The sequence below is a fragment of the Macrobrachium rosenbergii genome, chromosome 3 (assembly GCF_040412425.1).
Source record: "Macrobrachium rosenbergii isolate ZJJX-2024 chromosome 3, ASM4041242v1, whole genome shotgun sequence".
Taxonomy (NCBI): domain Eukaryota; kingdom Metazoa; phylum Arthropoda; class Malacostraca; order Decapoda; family Palaemonidae; genus Macrobrachium; species Macrobrachium rosenbergii.
In genome coordinates, this window is record NC_089743.1 from 88,340,129 (window position 1) to 88,364,970 (window position 24,842).

A 24,842-nucleotide genomic window follows, 5' to 3' on the forward strand; every position below is an offset into this window, starting at 1 on the left:
GTCTAGACTGAAAAAGCATATAACCTGTGTACAGCTGGTAAGCACATATCCAGCGCTTGAGTAAATCAACTTTGAAGTTTTAATATCCGAGTTCCGGAAGAGAAGCCTAGTAATATTCTATTTCTTCTCGTGCGGATGTTGAATGGTAACATTAACTTATGCCTTGAAATAAAGGCGTAAACCTTGCAATCCGTTATTTCACCTTCCCCGTCCTCATTTATTGTTTATATATAGTATACTGGTCACTTTTGTACCAAATGATATGAATTTGTGATAGCTGTAATAAGCTATTAACTTCTCGATATGTGTGTGTATAATACTATATTACCCTTGAGCGTTTTTCTCCTCTGAGGGGATGGATCTGAAAAGCTCTATCTTACGGTTTTCCGCGGCTGCTCCTTTTCAGCAAGGTTGTGACCACTCACAATCCACCTGCTACCAGGTACATTACTCGCTGCTGAGACCGAGACGCTAGCCTTTCTAGCTGGTTAGGCAAGCGGCTCAATCACTTAATATCGAACATCCATATAAATATATATGTAAAAGCAGTCATATTATTATGCCAAAAGTTTTGGGCCAACTGGCATGAATGCGACAGTGAATGTTTTTATTTATTTACAGCTACCTTTCTCTGATTCTTAGAGAAACTGGGTTTCTAGTTTAGTCATTATATATATATATATATATATGTATATATATATATATATATATATATATATATATATATATTATATACACACACACACGAGTTTATAACCTAGATTTTAGTATGTCTAAAACTACTATAATGTGGAAATTTTGAACTTTCGAGTATCTTCTCAAGGAATTTGACTTTATAGTGGTGAGATTCCTCCGATGCTTCATTTCCAATGTTGGCCTCTTCATAGTTAATTTAGGCGCAGGAGTTCCCAAATTAACTGCTCGCCCGTTAGCTATAAAACGAGACTCCATTTTGTTTACCACAGATCGTCTACAAATACCATAGCACGTTTTGCTTTAGATGAAAAGCTATTTCAATTTATTTGAGTGTACTCGGTGCTACAAAGCCGGAGCTCTAGTAATTCCATTTCATTACAATGTTCTTGACAATAGTTGTGAACCCACCCGCCTTTCATGTAGAAGATTTGAACTTGAATGACAGACATACTATATCGCCATAATTAAAAATTCCAAGTCTTTAAGAGAATTCATTTGTAGGAATCACTTGCTTTTGGCTCTTTTAAAATTGACTTCTCTGCAATTAAAACATTTAAGACTTACAAAGAAACCATTATTGATAACGATATGGCTGGTAACTAGAGATTAGGAAATACATTCATCGGTACCGGTAACTATGGGATGTGGGTTTTCGACGGTTGGTCAGTCCAAGCTGTATTTTAATTATTCTATAGTATCTTACACTTTTGACATTTGATGAATGTATGTCCAACTCGTGAGGACTTTGAGAATGTTAATTTTTTTCTGAAAGCCTAAACTGGACTTGTAACAATTCTTTGTCCAAAGCTGTAGGTAAGGAAGTTGCTTTATTTATTTATTTTTTTTATTTTTGGAATTCTGTTGAGAAAGACGTTCACAAAATGTATTAGACATAGTGTTAGGAATGGATTATGTCATTATAAATGGCGTCTTGTTCCTTTTCTTCGCGTTTTAATTTTGTTGGCGTTTACTGTTAATGGAGTTTTCTTTTTTCAATCTATCAATGATTTTATTATTCAACCTTTCATAAGTAAACGATTGCCTTTCAGATTTGAAGTAACATTTTTTTGGAAAGAACATAACCAGCAGTTTGTGAAAAGCTTTGCGTGCTCATATTTCTCTAACCTTTCCAAACTTTGGAGGGAGTAAAGTACATATTAATTTTTCATTACATAACTTTGGCCTATCTGTTTGTCTTTTGTTTATTTTCCACACCTTGTCCCCATCTAATCTATCATAAAATTTTCAGACCGATGCGTTATAGTTATTTTCATAATTTTACAAAAAAAAAAGGAATTTGTTCCACAAACCCTCTTTTGCATTGTCCAAATTCATGATGCACTTACCCTATCAAGCTCCTTTCATCTGCCTCAGTCTCTTAAGTAAAAACCTCTGGCACTAAACAAGTTCGCGCCCCTATAATAATTTATCTGTCATCTACTGCATTCTCATCAGTACAAGTGTACAATTATATCAATATCTCTAGAACTGTTTCTTCAGTGAAAAGTACTTTGCACACCGTGGCCAGCCACTCACATTCTTACCACCACGGTTTTAGGTTGTTGGTAATCCCATGAACATACAACGACTGTATTTGTACTCACAGTTCACTGAATTAGTTATTCTATTTTTTTACATCGACACGTTCAGCTCACTCCGTAGAGTCGAAACTGAACTATCTTCAGATAGTACCACTATTTAACCTTCTACTCGAGGTCTCATTTGCTCATTGACCTTTCTCTTAACTTTCCTTCATATAACGCATCTGTTCCCCTACACGGATATTCTACACTGGACTGTTTTCAAGCTTCAAGAGAAAGTCAGACAACAGTTACAGATGAATCAAAATAAAGCTTCCTAGGCAGAAAAATTCCTTATCAGTCGAAGCTTCATATATATATGGAGTGTGTTGTGTATTTACTGCCTTTTACCGTATTAAGGTGTATAATAGTTTTAATAATGCTTTTAATTGTTTCCATTTCTTATTTGAGAACAGAATCACTGACTGTCTGCCGGAATTAGAAACTTTTTCTTAATCCTGGTTATTCATCTGTCGTAAGAAACTCGCATGCGCATAGAGTACGCAAGTCGATTCGGCATAAAATGTGCAGTCATATTTAAAAATATATATAATTTTTGAACGACATCCTAAGTATAAAGAGGTATTCAGAATGAAAGCGAAAAAGTTTGAGCTTACTAATCTTGAAGTTCTGGCGGAGCAGCAGTTTTAAAAACTTGTATGGTTTTTAGATTACATCCCGGGCTCCAACGCACACGGCAAAGCAGGGAGGAAAAATTGAGCAAATTCGGCTGAAAAGTGGAAATAAGAAGGAAATCTGACGAAGAAAACATCAGAGGAAAAACTTGCACAATGCATAAAATACCATTAATAGATATAAGGGAGAGAGAGAGAGAGAATAATTTGTAACAAAACAGTTTAAAAAAGATTACTACCCTAGTGCGTAAAATCAGCCGTTGTCAAGGAGCAGATGATATGAAAAATTATATTCCAAACAAGGTATCGAACGTCAGTTAAACAGAACGAATCTGATCACCATCACCATCTCTCCAGGACAACGCAGCCACCATCACCATCACTATCTCCAGGACAACGCAGCCACCATCACCATCTCTCCAGGACAACACCATCATCTCCAGGACAACGCAGCCACCATCACCATCTCTCCAGGACAGCGCATGGGTTCAGCCACCATCACCATCACTCCGGGATCACCATCTCTCAGGACAACGCAGCCACCATCACCACACTGTCTCTCCCAGGACAACGCAGCCACCATCACCATCACACCATCACCATCTATCCCGGGACAAACCACCATCACCATCTCCAGGACACGAGCATCCACCATCACTATCTCTCCAGGACAACGCAGCCACCATCACCATCTCTCCAGGACAACGCAGCCACCATCACCCTCTCTCCAGGACAACGCAGCCACCATCACCCTCTCTCCAGGACAACGCAGCCACCCATCCACCATCTCTCAGGACAACGCAGCCACCATCACCATCTCCCCAGGACAACAGTCACCATCTCTCCAGGGCAGTCACCATCACCATCTTTCCAGGACAGCGCAGCCACCATCACCATCTCTCCAGGACAATGCAGCCACCATCACCCTCTCTCCAGGACAACGCAGCCACCATCACCATCTCTCCAGGACAACGCAGCCACCATCACCATCTCTCCAGGACAATGCAGTCACCATCACCATCTCTCCAGGACAACGCAGCCACCATCACCATCTCTCCAGGACAACGCAGCCACCATCACCATCACCATCTCTCCAGGACAACGCAGCCACCATCACCATCTCTCCAGGATAATGCAGCCACCATCACCATCTCTCCAGGACAATGCAGCCACCATCACCACCTCCCAGGACAACGCAGCCACCATCACCATCTCTCCAGGACAACGCAGCCACCATCACCCTCTCACCATCTCCGGACAACGAGCCACCATCACTATCTCTCCAGGACAACGCAGCCACCATCACCCTCTCTCCCGGACAAGCGCCAGCCCTGTCACCGTCTCTCCAGGACAACGCAGCCACCATCACTATCTCTCCAGGACAAAGCAGCCACCATCACCATCACTGTCTCTCCAGGATAACATTACCCATCATATCTCTCCCACGACAACGCAGCCACCATCACTGCCCTCTCTCAAGACAACACAGCCACCATCACACCCTCTCTCTCCCGGGACAGCGTGCCACCATCACCCTCTCTCAGGACAAGCATGACCAACATCACCATCTCTCCAGGACAAAGCAGCCACCATCACCATCACCATTCTCCCAGGACAACAGCCACATACACCATCTCCAGGATATGCAGCCACCACTCCACCATCTCTCAGGACAAATACAGCCCACCATCACCACCTCCCAGGACAACGCAGCCACCATCCTGCCATCTCTCCCGGGACAAACGCGCCACCATCACCCTCTCTCCAGGACAACACAGCCACCATCACTATCTCTCCCGGGACAACGTCACCATCCACCTGTCCTTCGGGACAACGCAGCCACCATCACCACTCTCTCAGGACAACACAGCCACCATCACCATCTCTCCAGGACAGCACCCAGCCACCATCACTATCTCTCCAGGATAGCGCAGCCTGTCACCATCTCTCAGGACTTGCAGCCATCATACCATCTCTCAGGACAACACAGCCACCATCACCGTCTCTCAGGACAAGCGCAGCCACCATCACCATCTCTCCGCTGACAATGCAGCCACCATCCACCCATCTTTCCCGGGACAATGCAGCCACCATTACCATCTCTCCAAGACAATGCAGCCACCATCACCACCTCTCCAGGACAACGCAACCACCATCACCATCACCGTCTCTCCAGGACAACGCAGCCACCATCACCATCTCCAGGACAATGCAGCCACTATCACCATCTCTCTAGGACAATGCAGCCATCTTCACCATCACCAACTCTCCAGGACAACGCAGCCACCATCACCATCACCATCTCTCCAGGACAACGCAGCAACGTATGCCTGTTGCCTTCGTGATCTCAAGGTAATTAAAGCTTTGATCCCTGTGATAATAATTTCTCACCGCCTACTACTAATTACATTTCCCAGAGTGAACTTTCCAAGCATGTTTTTCCACGTTTGTACTTTAGATGAATGGTTTTCTGGCGGTGAGTGAATTCGCGTTTTTCATGGTAAATGCACTTGTGTTATTTCTTCCGAGATGGGTGGTTTCACCTTCTGGTATTCAGCAATCAAACAGTTATTGTTTTGGAATGGCGTTGCCGGCCCAGCGCCCTTCTTTACCATGGCTACCAACCACCATAAATAATTCACTACATAGCAATGATAAAAAAAGTCGGCCCTGTTGGCATGCAAATATGCTGAATAAGTAAACACGAAAAAGAAACAATCCTATGATTAAACCAAGTTTGACCGAAGGGTATATAAATATTATCGACAATAGGGAGCACCCTCAGGCTGCTAAATTATTAGAAGAGTCGTCTGTACATTAGTTAATGAAAAGGTGTGAATTTGGGTCTATGGCAACATCCAAAAAAGGGAACATGTATCGTGAATTTGACTCTTATGATGCTATCAGCAAGTAGGTCTGAACTACCATTTATGTGTATTTTTATTAGGAACAGTGGATTTTTTTTTTAATTTTTTTTTTTTTATTACATCTAAATCTGACCCCTTGAAATGAGATGCTACCATCTTAGCAGTCAGTATCAACTTTGGCTTCACGGTTCTAGTTCCCTCGCAAAGTTTGTGAATGGTCCTTTTGAAAAGCACTTGCACCCAAACTACATCTGGACCACCAAATTTTGTCTCACAATCCTTTTCTCCAATATCCAGCACCCAGACAATCTAACCTAACCCAACCCCACCCCGCCCCCTTCACCACCAACACCCAAACAAAAGCTGAGCAACAAAACTTTTCCTCAATCAATCCGGCCGTCTTCAAAGTTCTCAAACTATTACCATACAATTAGCCTGTTGGCCAATAGAGATATTGGATTCCTGATAATTAATGTGTAGTTACTAATTAATTCACTTTTGTCTCGGCTATAATCACGAGTGCGATGTAATTATTCCGAGTAAGGGGAGAAAAAATGTCAGTGAGTCCCCCGTCTATGGGGAGCGAAGGTTATGTGCCCTCGGGGCAAATCGACGCTTGGGGACGATGACGCATAAGTATGCAGATTGTGTGTGTGTGTGTGTGTGGGAAGGGGAGGGGATGGACGATTCAACGATCCTCTGAAAATTATAGAATTAAGTAACAGAAGCATAACTTTGATATACTTTTATTATTATTATATATTATTATTATCATTATTTTTTTTTTTTTGTCTCACAGTCATTCTATTCGACTGGGTGGTTTTTACAGTGTGGGATTCCGGGTTGCAACCTGGCTCCTTAGGAGTCCATCACTTTTCTCACTGTGCGCGCTGTTTCTAGTTGCACACTCTTTGCATGAGTCCTGGAGCTACTTCGGCATCTAGTTTTTCCAGATTCCTTTTCAGGGATCTTGGGATCGTGCCTAGTGTTCCTATCATTATGGGTACAATTTCCACAGGCATATCCCATATCCTTCTTATTTCGATTTTCAGGCCTTGATACTTATCAGTTTTGTATCTTTCTTTCTCATCTACTCTGGTGTCCCATGGTATTTGCCATCAATGAGTGATACTTTCTTCTTGATTTTGTCAATCAACGTCACGTCTGGTATGTTCAGGCATGTATCACCCTATCTGTTCTGATACCATAGTCCCCAGAGGATCTTTGCCTGATCGTTTTCTATCACTCCCTCAGGTTGGTGTTCATTACACTTATTACTGCAAACTGGCTGGGTGTTTCTTGGACCGGCTCCAGTGGAGAGGCTTTTGCTACTGAATCATGCCTCTTTTTGTACTGGTTCTGTGCAAGCGACGGACATTCAGCTTGCTATTAGTATGTGTGTGTGTTATTATTATTATTATTATTATTATTATTATTATTATTATTATTATTGCATGACTTGTCAAAAAATTCTTGAGCTTTTCGGAATCACCTCCTTCCTTGAATATTTTTAGCGAGATTGGACTGAAATTTTATTCCAGTCCTTTTGAAGAAGGAAACTTAATTTTCCGAAAAGCTCAGCCTGTTGCGGTTTTTCTTAGTACAGCTTAAGCACTCGTTTTTCCTGACCGAGACTATTCATTATTATTATTATTATTATTATTATTATTATTATTATTATTATTATTACTATTATTATTATTATTATTATTATTATTATTATTATTATTATTATTATTATTATTATTATTATTATATTCCCTACCGTTAACATTATATGTAAAATTCAAATGCCATTTCATCGAATAAATCAGGATATTCTTATTTTTTTCAACTCTAAGGAAGTGGATTTGAGAAGCACCCCAAAAAGTAAATGTCCTGCGGGAAGTAATACTATTAAAACCCTGCCATTAAAAATCTGGTAAACACTAATTATAAAATATATTTTAAAAAAAATTTTTGTATATCATATAATTTCAAGAGAACACTGAATAGATACTCTATTCGAGACAAGGGAAGGTTCCATTCTTTTGTAATTATGCACACCCGAGATAAGGAAAATTACTAGGTGCACAATATGTTTACAGTACATGGCGGTTTCCGTGTATTCAGCTGGAAGGCTGTAATATTTAGGAAACTTAGCTAAATGAAAAATGAATTAATAAATCGCAATGTCTAACATCTACAACAATATAGTTCTTTGTATCAGCAAATGACCATCCCTTTCCCAAATATTTAATTTTACTCTTCAAATATATAAAGCTCAGAAAGTAAAGTCAACCTCCAGACTGGTCAAGGTAATGGCATTTAGGACAAAGCATGTCTCCAGTATTTGACAGTATGAAGTTATATAGTGGTACTTGAGATGACTTACAACTTACGAAAACTGCTTTTAGACGTGTTATTACATGAACAATTTAAAGCCAAGTTGTGCTGATTTGTCCAATAATAAACTTCAACAGTGAGGAACAGGTTGACCGACTGATGGAGGTTTGCTACAGTGGCGTCACAGATACAAAGGTCATGGACGGAGTAAGATGCAGTAACTAAATATTTCGTAAGTAGCATAGCTTATCCAGCAAAGAAGTACAACATACGAACAACAATTGGAAGTATGAGAGAGTAAGTAAATTGTTTAAAAAATAACGATAGTGAAGTATCTACGACTCTAAGTAAAATGTCGAAAAAATACAATTAAATAAAAAGGGGATTTAGTTTTACCAATTTCTCATTTTCTTATTTTTGATTGACTTTTCCTGTTTTCTCTGTAGAAGAGTGGAAAAACTTTTTATTCTTGTACAGTATATGATACACAATTCCTGGCAAAGGAAAATCGAAAAGGTGACGAAAGACATCCCGGAAAAGATCGACGCCACTCTTGGAAAAGTTCTATGAGAAAATTGTGAAAGTTCAACGTTATACACACAAAGGCAACAAGGGGAATGACGTACATCCTCTGACAAGAGGAGATTATCAGTGTTTTAAGCTGTCACACAGAATTAAGCGACAGAGACACAATAGTTTTCAAAAGCCACATTACCGTGTCTAATATTGAAACTGATAGGTAATTTGAGAGAGGGAAGTTGAAAGTGTTCTAACTAGTGCCACAGTCATGGTCAAACATCTAAGAGAGACAGATCGACAGATGACTTCGTAGAATTTCACCTAGGCAATGAAAAATAATCTGGCGTACCGGTACCTGGTAGTCCTTAGAAGCTTCCGTGTCGTGAGCCGTGAGGCCGAGTAGCTTAGCCTTGGATTTGGCGTTCCTCCTCAGGAAAAACAGGACGGACGCCACCACCAGAAGAGCAGCCATGACGCCACAGACGATGGCTGCAGCAGCCACGATGTGCTTCTTGTTGGAGCTGTACTAACGCCAACATTGTGGTCTGGAAAGATTGAAGGGAGCATGTTAATGTTAGTTTAAAAATTACAGACTAAAATTGATCTCCTCGAATGACAAGCACTGCATGCATAAGGTTTTTAAAATAATTGCTTTGTTTCTGCCTTAAGAGATTCTATAAACACTTACACACACACACACTATATATATATATATATATATATATATATATATATATATATATATATATATATATATATATATATATATATATATATATATATATATATATATATATATAATATTATACTGTATATGTAGATATCAAAATATTACTTGAATAATCGCTGAAAAATTGATATATTTTATTATGTATGTAAGAAAGAAGAAAAAATTCCAAAAAGTAAAAAGAAAGTTTTGATAAGAATATTGATACTGCAAAAAAAAGCTCTATCTATTTCTCCCAGATGCCATAGTATACAACTCTGTAAAACAAAAAGCTCCATCTATTTCTCCCAGATGCCATAGTATAACCCTGTAAAAAAAAAAGCTCCATCTATTTCAACTACATGCCATAGTATAACCCTGTAAAAAAAGCTCCATCTATTTCTCCCAGATGCCATAGTATATAAAAGAAAATTCCTCCCACAATGCACCAATCCTTTTGAAAATATCTAAGTAGATAAATTTCTCTTGTGCTATTTTGCATAAACGCAATACGTAACTTAGTGCCACCACTCTGATTCTGTGCAACTTTGAACTTAACTTTCTTAAAAGTCGCCTGTCAGGCAAATATATCCAAAAATAAAGCCAGATTATTGTAATCCATTAATAATGCAATGCTTATTTATAATTCTGCATGTTTGTGTGCGAGTGTCTACGGGTAACAAACTCTACATTTCGACTTCCCACCGTTGAACGTACCTCACGGGCTGCTCCAGGAGCAAGAGCCCGTGCCAGTAAAAGGCTGGCTTGATCTTAAACATCAAAGTACTTTGGTTCGCGCTTTGGAGCAGTACTTTAACGTACCTACGGTCGAGATTTGCCCTCGCGAACTTTTCTTCAGTTACTTTTATTTCCACCGGTCTCAGTGTACTGATAAATAATGGATCCTTACACTTCGAGAGTTATTGCAATAATATTTAAACCGCATTATGATCTTGAACAATAAATTAATGAAATTAATGATTTGTGACATTAAAACGAAAGGCTATGAATACCGAATGCTTGAAAATGCTAGAAAAAATAAGTCTGTTAATCATCGATGGTTTTTAAACATCTCAGCAAATCATATCAATTATATTACCACCAAACCACCTAAATCAACAATAATGAAGAAACAATAAGGTTGTGCTTATATCCGCATGGTAAACAGGCATTATCAAAAATAGTCAGTAAATGACAGTGAAGAGTCCATTCGTAATTCGACAAGCATTAAGAATACCCGCACAATGTAATTGTGGATCAGAATGAAAGAGCGGCTCCATGCAACTTCCGCCTACACACCTTTCATCATCAGCAAGACCGCCCACCCAAAAACCCATTTTCATTACCGTTCCCGATTTATGGCGAAAGAAAATCACCTCGATCTGTAACCGTCCCACCATGACCGCCATACACGGGTGAAGGAAGCGTCCATACGCTGCCACCACCCATCAGCAAGTTACAAATCCCAATATAATCTCCTAGGGTGGCGGATAGCTGGATGATGGGACGGGTGTGTAATGGGGCTAGTGTAGTGGAAGGGAAGGGGACAATTTTTCCTCCAAAGAATTGGTAATCACGATAATGGTGACGAGAAGAAAAGCAGTAAGAGCAGACGCTGGAGCGACGCCAGCGTCTTCGGCATCAAATTGATTGTCACCATCCCTTCTTACCCATATCCTACCCCCCATCCCTCCCGCCTTCCCTTTTGTCACACTTACCCAGAGGGTTCAGGAACGTTGTATACAGGTTATGGGAGAGTCTGTCGGTGCGCTGGTGGTCCCGAATCTCGGAAATTCAAATGGAATGTCGTCCTTATGTTATGGAAACGCTCTGCTTCCTCTGCCCTGAGAGTTGTCCATTATTGGTAAGCAGTAATTATTTTGTCAACGTCTATATTCCGGCGACGAATTCCGAAAAATCCATCCACTTTTGCCCTCACCTCCCCTCCCACACTCATTCTCTCTGTGGGCCTACTGGGCCATTTTCCTCAAAGGCGTTATTGCTTTTCTTCTCCATGTATTATTAATTCTAAATCTCCTCTGAATGCTTCTTTTACACCTTTCTTTTTTTTTCTCATTTTCGTTGGAACTTCCTGAAACACCTCCTCCTGCGCCTACAGCAGGTGCATTATTGAAATCATAGACGTCCTTTGAAGTAATGAAAGGCAACGTCTAAGAGGCATTTTAAGGAGGGCACCGTTGTGAAAAAGCAATGCCGCTTGTTAAGTTCTTTTTAGAATTAGTAACTACTATTACTAATATTACTATTGTCAGGAGAGGCAATATTTGTTCCAAAATGAATGCATAGTTTCTGGGCAATAATTATACTATGTGCGTTCACATTATTATTATTATTATTATTATTATTATTATTATTATTATTATTATTATTATTATTATTATTATTATTATTACTGACTATATAAAGCAAAATTTTCTTGTTAAGACAATAACTGCCGTAGGTGAAGCAAACAAATATTAATTTAACTAGTTATCTATTTTGTGTCGAAAATAGTTCCAAAATCATTAGAAACGCATACATGCACAAGCATTGGTTAATTGTAGGTTTTATCTTTCTTCCAGCTGCCAGTAATTGACTTAATTACCCTGTAACTGCAGATTCAAGGATAAAACTCCTTGTCAGCAATGTTTCCCTCATCTCTCAAGTAATTTCTTATTCTGTCATCATATCTATTTATCTTTCACACCCTTTCCTGCTCCCTGGATATTTTATTTATACATTTTTAACGCCACTGCTATGTTGTGTCCCCAATTTTTGTTCACCTGTGCCATCTTTTGAAACTTCATCTCCGGATTTTTTCGAAAATGTGTTTAAAACGTCTGTATCAAAAACGTGTCATTTCGACTACTTCAGCACTGTCTTCCATGCGCTGTCAATGTTAACTCTTTGTTTCTTTGACATTACACTGTTCTTTAATCCATTCATGTACTTGTAACCGCTGCTGATTTACTTCTCCTGCTTCAATTGTACGATCCACCTTTTCAATTAGTTGATACCGAGTTCCCATTAATTGCTTCACCTGTAGTACCATTTACGTCTCTGCTAAGTTTATGTTTGCTGTTGTACCGTTTATGCTTGTTTCCCGATTCTTCTCTTGCTTCACTTCTCTTGTCTGGCTGCTTTATGATTCACCTCTTTGCTTGGTTGTGCAGAGTTTCCCTTTCTTCTTGTGCTGGTGTGCCGTGCAGTTTACCTATGTGCTTGTTTAAGCACAGTTTCCTTTGGCCCTTGCCTCGGTTGTAGTACGATTCGCCTCTTAGCCTTGTTTATGCTGAGTTCCTCTTTCTTTTGTTACGCTTGTTGCAGAATTCACGTTTGCTTATTCTGTGCCGAGTTCCCCATAATTCTCCTGCCCCGCTTTTTATAGTTCCCTTCTTTATTGGTTTAATGATGAGTTCCCCTTTCTTCTCTTGCCTCGCTTGTTGTATATTTGACCTCTTCTCTTAGTTCGTGTCAGAAGAGTGGGCGAAAGAACAGTGAGACATTATCAGTCAGGAGGAGGGATGGGTCAATAATGACATTTAGAGAAGGAAGCCGACGATGACTTGCATATATGCTTATTAATCAATTCGTAGATTCTGAAGTGAAATCGACAATAAAGAAACGGAAAATACCAGTTTATGATGGAATCACTGCAGAGATGATTTTTGTTGAAACTAAAATGGCACCTGTTATACTAACTACACTGTTTTGTGGAATATGAAACGAGGAAACAAAGCCTGATGACTGGGACTTGGAGTCATAGCTAAGGTACCAAAGAAAGGTGACCTCACTCAGTTTCAGTAGCTATAATGGTATTGCACTGACGTCGGTTGTAATGAAAATATTCAGTGTGCTTACTCTAAGTAGGATGGGGAAAAAAATTGATAAAAGCTGATTATGTGAAAAGGCATGTAGCAGCATTCACAATGCCATTATGGCATTCAGGGTAAATAGATAAAGCTAATTGAATTCTCCATGACCGAAGTAGATGCAACGTTAATAATGTTAATGGGGTCTCGTCAAGGGAATTTGCAGTAAATGGTGAGGTGCTACAAGGAATGTTATTCAGCCTTTGCTGATCGGAGATGGGAACGTAGGTTTAGACGTGAGCAAAGATAAACACTGAACCGACTCCTGAATAAGCAGCAAACAGAGCTTGGAAAAAAATAAATAAATAAATAAATAATCAGAGAAATGAATCTTTCCCCAGAGTTGGAATGTAGTTAATGACTAAAAGAGGCAAATCAAAGAGTGAGCATGGTGAATAAGATTTGGAAAGTAAGATTATGTATAAATCTAGTACAATCTATATTGTCATAGTATGACAGTGAAAGTATACTTTAAAGATTTTTCCGATATAACAATAAAGCTTTAAGAAAGAATATTAAGAGTCAGTTGACAGGAAATTATAAATAAGTCCCATGAATTGGAGGAAATAATGATGACATGAAGCTGGGGACAGCTTGGACATGTCCTTATTACGACTCTGGGAAAATAATATGTGATAGTGTCAGCTGGGCTGCTGTGGTTGCTGGAAGAGTTGGAAGAACAGACCTTCTTGGATGAGAACTCTGAGAAGGGAGACTGCAGCTGAATGGAGATTTGTGATATATACGATGTTTGTATGTATCAAAAATCTCCACTTATCTCCAGTCTCCCTTCTCATAGTTCTCATCCAAGTAGGGCCATTTCTTATAACTCTTCATAACCTGATCACATTTGGCCCATTTGAATCCTAGTAAAATGACAGCAAAAGTGTATTTAGTTAATGGCACAGGAAAGTATAGTTTTTCAGGCTAAAAACTATTTAAGCATGGTTTAATCTAGAATTGAATAGATCCGTCGAAACCATGGTCTTTCGAAATGATTAATTCAAGAACAGCCAATAATATGCAATAAAAAGGGTGCACGGTGCTTTCATAAATCAGGTAGGGCCGAGCAATCCAGCCCAAAAATCTCCCTCCTCCTAAAAAAGTACTTTCGTATCTTTCCCAAAATTTAATAATTTATTACCAGTCACGAAATAAAGATCGAAATGAGGTTACACAAATCTACGGTAGTGCTCCTTTGGAACATATAGAAACATTGATGGGCACTCAACCTCTAAAAGGTCCTTTTTTAAAGTTACACTGTATTCCTATCTTCAGAAATCTAATCATTTATTACCAGTCACGAGGTCCACCGTTTGGTACAAAGTTCGTACTGGTACAAAGCTCGTAAATATCTGCACATATTTTTGTGTGTAATTCTGCTAAAGGGAAATGCACAAACAAACAGACAAAATGGACCAAAATCATAACCACCCTGTCGAAGGTACTGACAGGTCTGGGTTAGAATCACCGAAAGGAAAACATAGGAATGAAGAGTGAGGAAACCGTAGGGCAGTTATTTATTTGGCATTTGATTCGGTTTCTCGTGGTCTAGACCTACCACGGAATGTTCATTTCCCTTCTCATTATCTATTATTTGCTGTGGCGATGAAACAGCAACTTCATACGTAGTGATTTTATTGAGCTTATTTTTTCCGTCTTTTTCTCTTCTTTGCTCCAGTTACATGAAAAGTAATTTTTTTTTTATGAAAAAACTATTAGATGTCTTCTCTAATAACTCAGCACTGAGGTGGAAAATGTGAAATTCTTAACATTTTACCTAAACATACCAACCAAAACTAGCATCCTCTTGAAATACAAATTTTGGGTTGCATGAAAATTTAGGAATCAACTTACCGTGTGAAAAAACAAAGAGAGATTTACGCCAGAGCATCTGAATTATCTTCGCATTTCCGGTATGGTTACAAAGAGAGAGAGAGAGAGAGAGAGAGAGAGAGAGAGAGAGAGAGAGAGAGAGAGAGAGAGAGAGAGAGAGGCTCTGGTCCGGTCATTTTAATGATGTCGGAAAAACAATCTTCATGAATCTGACAACGCCAGATATTTGTTTTCTAAAGATCCTAATCTAAAAACGATAATATTTTGACTATCATTCTTCTCCCCAAAAGCGACCTATTATTTTTAACAACGGTAATGGAGAGTTCTAAGTTTATTACTGCGACTTTTTCTTTATATTTTCATTTTTCTAATTTTTTTTCTTATATGGATTCTTTAATAACGATGTCATTACGAAGATTACATCAGTCGCACCCAATGGTCTTACAATGGGACGACCTGTGTAGGAGTCAAGAAGTTGCCAGAAACTGCCATAAAAGAAAACTGCGAAAAGAATTCCGGAAGTTTCAAAGTCAAGTATATAATAATAAACGGTGGTATTGGGACAGTTTGTCTCGTACGGTTTTATGAATAAAGCATAGCATAACCCATTGAAAACTAAAACTCGCAAACAAGCAAAATGCTGCTAAGTATAACGAAATGATAACACTAACCGACTGTCGCGGAAAGTCCCTGCACACTTGTATTTTTGGTAAAAGTTTGAATAGTTATTGTAGGAAAAATAACAAAGCACGTTATGCAGGAAAAGATACTCTCTCCTCGCATGTGTTTTGCCTGGTATGTAACTCCTTTGAAGGGCATAAAGTTGACCCTCTTCCATTTCTTGGGGCCTGAGTAATTCAAAGGCATAGTCACTCTTCACATTCGTATGCTGTACAGCACTTGAAGAAAACAGCTTACTTGGCTATTAACTGACGATAATAGAAAATCAATCCTATTATTTTTCTGTGCTATGTAGAGTTCATTACTGTGTAACATCATCGGACAACGCAATGTATTTTTGACATTCCATTCTGAAAAAAGATTGACAGAAGGAATTAGACCAACAGGCATTTGCCGGTAAAGCTATTAGGTCATTCAGAACCACGTGATATAAAGAAACGAGTATATTTCGAGTACTTCGAAAAGGGGAAAAGAAAAAATTATCCGAAACATGACTTGAAACGAACGGGAATAATGCTCAAACCCGTGTGTTGGTTCCAGAACCCTCCCAAGCGGCAACTGGCAAAGCTCTAAGTTCATGAGCAACATTTCTAGGTAATGTCATGGTATATATATATATATATATATATATATATATATATAAATATATATATATATATAAATATATATAATTAATCTTCGTAAAGGGATATCCAGAAGTAGGTAATAAACATAAATGAAGCAAATGTCTTGCCTATGTAGTGTCAGTGAAGATACCCTTTAAAAGATGCACAGTTTTAAACTGTCTTTGACATAAAACTCCAGTGGTTACTTCCTTCCTGGAAAGTTTATACAAGTATTTTCATAAGAAACATTTATTTATCATGATTCATAAAGAGTATTCGTGACTACCTTGAAAGTAAAATTTAAAGATCTGGTGGTTATGTTAAAAAAAAAAAAGCCGACATTTTCAGCAATGCGCAGAATATATGTTCATTCAAATTCCATAGACACTGATCGATGGGGACCCATGCTATAGGGTTATTTTCATCGGGGTTAACAATGCTGTTCCCATTTGCGGGGTAATTTGAGAGACAATTCCAAAAGAGGGTCTAATAGAACATTTAGAAGAGGCATTTGTAAAAGAACCTTTACACCCTTTACATACCAGGTAACGTCGGGATTCACCAGACCTCTATCACCATCCCCCCCCCATCGATACAGACACCGTCAGTTGAGAGCTTAAAACTTCCAATGAATACTCCCACCTTATTTTTGGACCTTTGTCCACGAAAACAGATGACACACACCACACGCACACACACACACACACACACACACACACACACAGAAAGTAATGGTGCCAGACCAAGGAATTTTCGCCATGATGCTGTCGATAAACACATGCACACTCAGATAATAAAATATATATATATATATATATATATATATATATATATATATATATATATATATATATATATGTATGTATGTATGTATGTATGTGTGTGTGTATTTTCCCGCACTTAAAGGGATGGCGCCACAAGAGTAGAGCCTTTCAGTCTCTGCAAAATCTGTGGATGAAGTTGCTACCCAGCTCTATGCTCTTTGCTTTACCCTAGCTGACGTTGGTATATTTTCACAGTTGGGTTGACTTGTGGGCATATGGCAAGGAGCGAGCCATGGGCCTTGCTGGTGCAAGTCGAGTGCTGCAGTGCCCAGCTGTCACCTATACGTTCTGTTCCCTTAAAAGGGGATAGCTCTAGAATTTGCAATCTTGTTTTCAATGGAATTCTATGTAAACAGGCCTCTATTGCTTACCCCACTAAGAGTCGGCATCGAGACGCTTACTGTTGAGGCGAAACTCGCAACCAATTGGCCACTTGACACACACATACGTAATTATATATATATATATATATATATATATATATATATATATATATATATATATATATATATATATTATATATATTTGAGGCATGTCTTCACTATATAGAAGCATGTGTAAACATTGTATACTATTAAAACTGCGTGAAAAACCGTTACTCCTCTAGGACTTGAATTTGGTCACGTCAAGTTATAGGGTTAAGTTGTCTGTAGGGTCTGTGGAAATTTTTTTCCGAGAGACGGATAGGGACTGACAGTCACGCTTTGTCCCAAAATACTTGGATGACTATTCGTTACTGCTTCATTTCCAGTGTCAAGTTATTCCGCTGCTGCTAATGTTATCAACTCCGCACTCAGTGAGGTTATATTATTCACAGATTATTGTAACTCCACCTCAGGCAGGGTTATATTATTATTATTATTTTCCTCATGAGTCGCTTTTCGGGCTCAGCGATGCTGGTCAGCAACTGGCCGATATTCACATTGGAAAAAGGATAGTTGGTCATCCTCCGGACGTGGCTTATAGAGTAAGCCACGTCCAGAGGATGACCAACGAGCTGGTCGAAACACGTCGACGGTACCTGAAGTAGAACCTGAATCCAGACGACGAACGATTTCTGATTGGATATTTCAATAAAAGACTTCGCGCGTTCCACGCACTATCCTATTATTATTATTATTATGATGATTATTATTATTATTATTATTATTCTACGGACTCTGACCTCGAAGAACTTCGACAGTTTCTAAGACAGAGCTTCGAAAACGCCAACACATTAGGGACAGGGTGAGAGAATAAAAGTCCCACAGTTCCACCAATGTTACTGCAGCCCCTGCCTCAAGAGCATAGAAACCCTCAAGGATCTTGCACACTAGTCCAGCAAAATACAATAAATTCAATACTACAAACTTAAATAAACTGTCAATATACTCCGAGCTCTGCTCTAGTGCATCTAGGTCAGTAGGTTTCCATCTGACCTAACCTTCATTTTAAGTGTAATAATTCCTAACATTGGCCTTGAATACCTTCGACAGTTTCGACAGCACATCTACGAATTAGCAAGTCAAGCAGACCACTTTAACAAAACAAAAGTTCCAGAGCATCACCTGTGACTCCACTTCCTTGTAAAACAAAAAAGTTTAATTAATTAACAAGTAAAATGAAATGGTCCATCACACAAAAGCCACTGATCAGACTGCTTTTAAATACTTTCTTCAATATAGCATGAGTTATGTTGTATTACAGCTGGTTTAGATTTTCCTCAGCTGTAAAGCTAAAATGCTATAAATAATCTAATTAGCTAAAATAGCAATTCTAATGAAAACTGACTAAACTTGGGAAGATTTCTCCTATGACTCAACATGTGAAAAAATAACACTGAAAATCATCTGATTGGATTCAGTAATTCGAGGCACAATCTGACTGGGGAGATAAACGTCCATAGGCCACCCATGTAAGTATTATTTTTCCTCTGCACACATACAGACCCGCGATCAAGCAAAAACCAGTTTATGGATGACTTTAAAATAATTTTTGATGAACTAATTTGATGATTACCGATTTCCACATTGCGGATGTAGGGTGAAGTGGCTTGAATGGTGTTACAAAGCCGGTGACAGTGCGAATATTTCTCTCTTCGAGCTCAAGAGTACAGAGAATAACACATGTAGAAAAAATGTCAAGAAACAATTCAAAATTACAGACCGCCTTTGGGCAAGCGCTTCTGCTGACAGAAGGCCCGCTTAATCTTGTGTTGTGGATGCATGGTAGCGCACTGTCAGTATGAAGGCCTGATCCCCTTTATAGTAAAAGTGAGGAACTGTCTTCCTGGAAGTATTTGGATGTTGAGGCTATAAATTAAAAGTTAAAGCGACATTAATTTTAAGGACCATGCTCTTAGTTAATGCAATTTACTTTGTAGATATTAGTTATTACATTTTGACTTCTCTGTTTTATCAAAATTCCCTACTAACTTCTCTTTGTCCATTTCTTCATAATTTCTCTCTGTTCTGTGAAGTGTCCCCAGTCAAGTTCTGGTCTTGTCTTAATTTACAACATTTTTCTCACGTGAGGACGAGTAAAGGTTATGAGGTATTACTACCTGATTACTACAACCTCTCTTATTAAAACAACAACCATTCAAGACACGTTTTTTTCCCGGTAGCTCTAAAAATCCACTTTAAATACATTTTCATAAAATAACGAAAAAGCCGATCATTTGTGATATTCATTCTTGGCGCGCCTTCAGTGTTAGTCATTACACCCAAGCTCGTGGCTGATTGCTAATTGTATGAAAGGAGATTTCCAAAAAAGAAAGAAAATTCTCAGGAAAAAAAAAAAAAGCTTGCTTTTACGAAGAGTCTGAGGAGGCGTCGTGGAGATTGTGATAATGAAGCACCTATGTGAGCTGATATTCCAGCTTCTCCCAACCAACGACGACGAAGCTGATGCTGTTGCTGCTGCATGGAGTCACCTCCCCCCCCCTCCCCCTTGGCTACGTGGTCCTCCCTTCCATCCCCCAAATCCCTTGGGAAGGAGTGGTTGGGGGGGGGGGTGGATGAGAGAGAACCCAGTGGGTGGGGTTTCTTGAGTGGAGGAAGGGCCTTGGCCCCCTCCTCTGTACCCCTTCTTCCCTGGTGAGGGGAATCGGCGGGGGTGTGATAGAAAGGGATGGCTGTTTTGGGGGGGGGGGTCAGGGCGAGGGGACGCTGCTATTAGTGTGGAAACAAAGCTGTGTGTAAGCAGCTTACCAAGGGAGCCTTACCACCTGTGTATGTACAGTATGTATGTATATATGTGTGTGTGCGTATGTAGCCTAAGTATTTGTATGTACACGTGTATGCTTGTTTCACGCCTAAGTTTTTCTTGTGAACGCACGGAACTAGGCCTATCAGAGTGCTTCGTTTAAAGGAACATGAGGGTGCCTCTAAACGTGAAAAAAAAAAAATTGCGATTAATTCGTAATTAGATCTGAAAATCGGCTTATCATGCATCCAAAGCCCATTTTCGAAATACTTCATGTTAGCTGCCAATAATAATGTGTGTGTGTAGCTTTGGTAATAAAACTACGGGGAGGAGCTACTAAGAAACTGAATATATATTATATTACATGCTCTTACATCTCAATTTCGGTCGCCAAAAAGAGAGAGAAAGAGAACTCTTGCGGGAATCCAGACCAACATATTTTTCACTCATCAATAACAACGTAATTTAAAATTAATTACCTTATTGAGCCCCTTTAAGCTTTTCCCCGCCGTAGAAATACAGGCCACCGTTATTTCACAGGCCTCAAGTATTTCTGTTTTTGAACGTATAAATATACGCGTACGTATGACTTCACACGCTCATAAGCATCCACATGTATACATATGTCCTGAATGGTTTTCGAGATATCTACAACTCTTTTGCCATCGTTTACATAGACATACATAATTATATATATATATATATATATATATATATATATATATATATATATATATATATATATATATATGTGTGTGTGTGTGTGTGTGTGTGTGTGTGTGTGTGTGTGTGTGAGTGAGTGTAAGTCTTGCCTGAGAAATGAATCCTAAGGCACGTCCTTTCTATAACATATAACATACATCCTTTATACTGCTTCTTATGATAGACTGCCTTGTAAAGTAACGGATATCTTTGTTATTGTTTTTTAAAAATGCTGCCATTGCAAAGTATCAACTCAAAGGTCTCATAAGAAAGGCGACTTCAGCAATATGGTGAGTTAATGGATACAGAGTCAATGCGGAACATTTTTCATGTGTAATACAAATGCAAAACAAATTTCAAATACACCGTAACAAAAATTAAGAAAAACACCCTTTTTCTTTCTTCTCCTTTTGAAGGTTGTGACTTAAAGTGACACACCATGCAGGACTCTCACTTCTCCCTTCTATTATTTTTTAATTGTTGAATCAAGGGTGAAACCCGCGAGCAAAAATCTATCACAACTTGAGGCTCACTTGAAAAATATTAAGTACATACTGTCCTCTTTGCATATGGTGCCATTTACTTCTAGGAAGTAGGCACCCCTAACATTCGTGAATATCAAGTCTTTATCGGCCCACCTCTCCTCTTGGCTTTTGAAAAAATTACGTCAGGCCATTCTGTGTCAGTGTCTGTTCTTATAACTAAGCCTCCAGAAAGCACAATAGTTCTTTTGCCATAGTCTTTGGGTAATTTCTCAAAACTTCAACGTTTCCTACTCTGTAAATTTCTCGAGGATGCAATTGCCTTTTTTTTTGGTGACATATATTACAGTTTTCATTTTCATGGTTCATTTACCTTCATCTTCTGAATGTTGTCGATATACCGTGTTTCACTTCGACTTTATCGTGCCATATATATATTTTTAAATACACGTGATTAGGCATGCCGTAATGTTCTTGTTTTTACACATTCTAAATATTCCTGATCAAACATACATTTTCTTTATACAGTTTATGATTACATTTATTTAAATAATTCAGTTTTATTTCAGCCCTAAAATACTTCTCAAGACCCATACATCTTCCCGAAGCACTTGCATGTCAAACGCCTAAGCAAATGAAATGATACACACGCTTTGTAACCCAAACATGTTGCCATATACAAAAATAAAATTAAATAATAAATATAAATACAAATAAAAATATAATTTTTTATTTATTTTTATTATTGAATTTTATTTTTGTATATTATTTATTCTTATTTATTCTCATTTTTATTTATTTATTTTATTTATTTATATATTTATTTACTTGAACGTTACAAACGCCTATGACCAACACATCTTTCTTAAGCACTTTAAAGACATATACGTCTTGTGACCCACACATCTTACCTAAACATCTGAATGATACACTCCTTATGACCAAAACATCTTGCCTAAATACTTCAATGATACACACATCCTGTGTTTCAGACATCTTGGTGTAAACACTTTCGTGATACACATGCCTTATGACCAAAGCATCTATCCTAAGCACTTCAATGACAAGTTCATCTTCTGATCAAAACATCTGGCAAAACACTTGAATGACACAAGCACTGTGACTAAAACATACTGCCAAAACACTTGAATGATGCGCATGCCCTGTGACCCAAACCCTTTGCCTAAGCAATTGAATGACACACACACCATGTGACTCAAGCATCCTGCCTAATCACTTAGGTCTGTGACCCAAACATCTTTCCAAAGTACTTACATGACACTCAGCCTTGTGACCCAAACAACATATCTGCGCACTTGAATGGCACACATGCACTGAGACCCATACATTCTATTTACTAGCTTCAGTGGAACGCATTCCTTGTGACAAGTATATATTTCCTAATTGACACACCTAAGCATCTTCCCTAAGCACTTGAATGATGCACATGTCTAGTGGCTAAAACATCTTGCCTAAGCCTTGTGACTACATCGTCTTGCTCAAGGTCTTCAATGACAGGCAAGCTTTCGTCTTGCAATGTTTCTGAAGTAGAGTTCATGGAATACTTGCCAACATTTTCCATGACAATTATCAAGGAAGCATATTACACTGGATTGGAATGGAATAGAGTGTTTAGGCCAAAGACCAAGCACTGGGACCTATGAGGTCATTCAGCGCTAGAAAGGGAATTGAGAGTAATGAGGATTGAAAGGCGTAACGGGAGGAAAACCTCTTAGTTGCACTGAAATAACTGTTGGCAGACGGTGAATATCAAGATGGAAGAAAGATATTATGAAAGGAGGTCCAGTCAAAGGAATGAAAGGGTTGCAGGTGGGGGCCGAAGGGAGGCTGCAAAGAACCTAAAGCCATTAAATAATACAAAATGTAATACCGAATATGAAGCCCCGGCGTTATAATAATGTACTGTAAGTCTTTCGTGATATAAATGCCAGTAAGAAGGACCTCTCACAAAAGCAAATTTTTCCATTTAGTAGTTATTACTACTAAATAGGAAAATGTGCAGTCAAGAAGTAATGGAAAATATGAGTGGTGTAAATAGTTATAACTACTCTGGCTGACGATCCATTCCAAAGAAGAAGCCCTTGGAATGGGGCAACGGAAAGGCCTTCCCGACCACTGTCCTCGAAAGGGGTCAAATCTGGTCCCAATTAGGCTGGACGCTCCAATCCTAATTAAAACGTGTTGACCTTTGTTTGTAACCGTAGCATTTACATTCAAAATTCGTCAGCCCGTCCCCTCTTTACCTTTCGGCAAGTCTTTATCTTTCATTTCCCCTTTCTGCTGCCTCTGGTATTCCCATTTGACTGCTTTTAAATGATCGCGCTTCTTTCCTTCTCACTCTTGTTATTTTAGGGTTGCCTTTGGGAAGAATGCGCGTGTGTTTGCGCATACATCAAGTTCTGCTGTCACAGCTGCCTTTGAAAAGCACGAGAGAGAGAGAGAGAGAGAGAGAGAGAGAGAGAGAGAGAGAGAGAGAGAGAGAGAGAGAGAGAGAGAGCACATTCTTCCCCTTATATCCTCGAGGTATGCGTGTGTACAATCATGCCGAGGGCCAGGCTGTAAGACGAGGAAAAATCATAAATTGGCTGTTATAGATAAGGTTGGAGGAGGATTGAGAATCTTGTGGCTTTGTGGCTGAGGTAAGCTGGTGTTAATGAGAAAGAGAAAGAGAGAGAGAGTTTACTTTTTATGTGAATATCGGCCCCTTTAATACTCTACGTTCTATAAAAAAAAAAAACTAAATCATCCATTTAATACTTTATTTCCAAATAAACATAAACATACTCTAAAAAAAAAAAATCTCGCATTAAAATCTCAATCTTGTCTACTTAGTTTTCAGTAATTTCCTTTGTATTTTTAAAAGAAGTGTGATATAGGGAGCTTTACGAAGAATTCTATCATGATATACTTTATCAGCAGTACCTTTTTTAATAAATATGTCAAATACAAGAATTTTATTCCCCTTAAAAATCACAGTGCAGACAATGAAACTATGTTTTTGCACATTATATATATATATATATATATATATATATATATATATATATATATATATATATATATATATATATATATATATATATATATATATATATATATATATATATATATATATATATATATATATATATATATATGCAATAAGTCACAAACTGCACGTGACAAATATATACGTAGACGACCACATGAATGTAAAACTCTCAGTTTTTTGTAGCATGTTTTTAAGGGCATTAAGGATATGCAGCCCGGAATTCTTAGACTCGGAATTTTGTAAAATTTACGACGTGGGAATTATGTTAAAATAC

The 24,842-nt window shown here is 38.5% G+C and overlaps 1 protein-coding gene across 50 annotated transcripts in view; it reads right to left on the bottom strand.

Annotated features, from left to right (window-relative positions):
• The window catches only part of LOC136826963 (uncharacterized), a 578,486-nt gene that overhangs the window by 37,988 nt on the left and 515,656 nt on the right, over window positions 1–24,842 (bottom strand). For 34 of the 50 annotated variants that reach the window (XM_067084667.1, XM_067084940.1, XM_067084928.1 and 31 more), the window contains one exon: window positions 8,978–9,167. In XM_067084667.1, the coding sequence (XP_066940768.1) occupies window positions 9,027–9,167 (141 nt within the window). In that variant the 3' untranslated portion in view covers window positions 8,978–9,026. Of the gene's footprint in view, window positions 1–8,971; window positions 9,168–24,842 lie in introns of all 50 variants that reach the window. The other 16 variants (XM_067084819.1, XM_067084825.1, XM_067084790.1 and 13 more) reach the window with 1 other exon arrangement.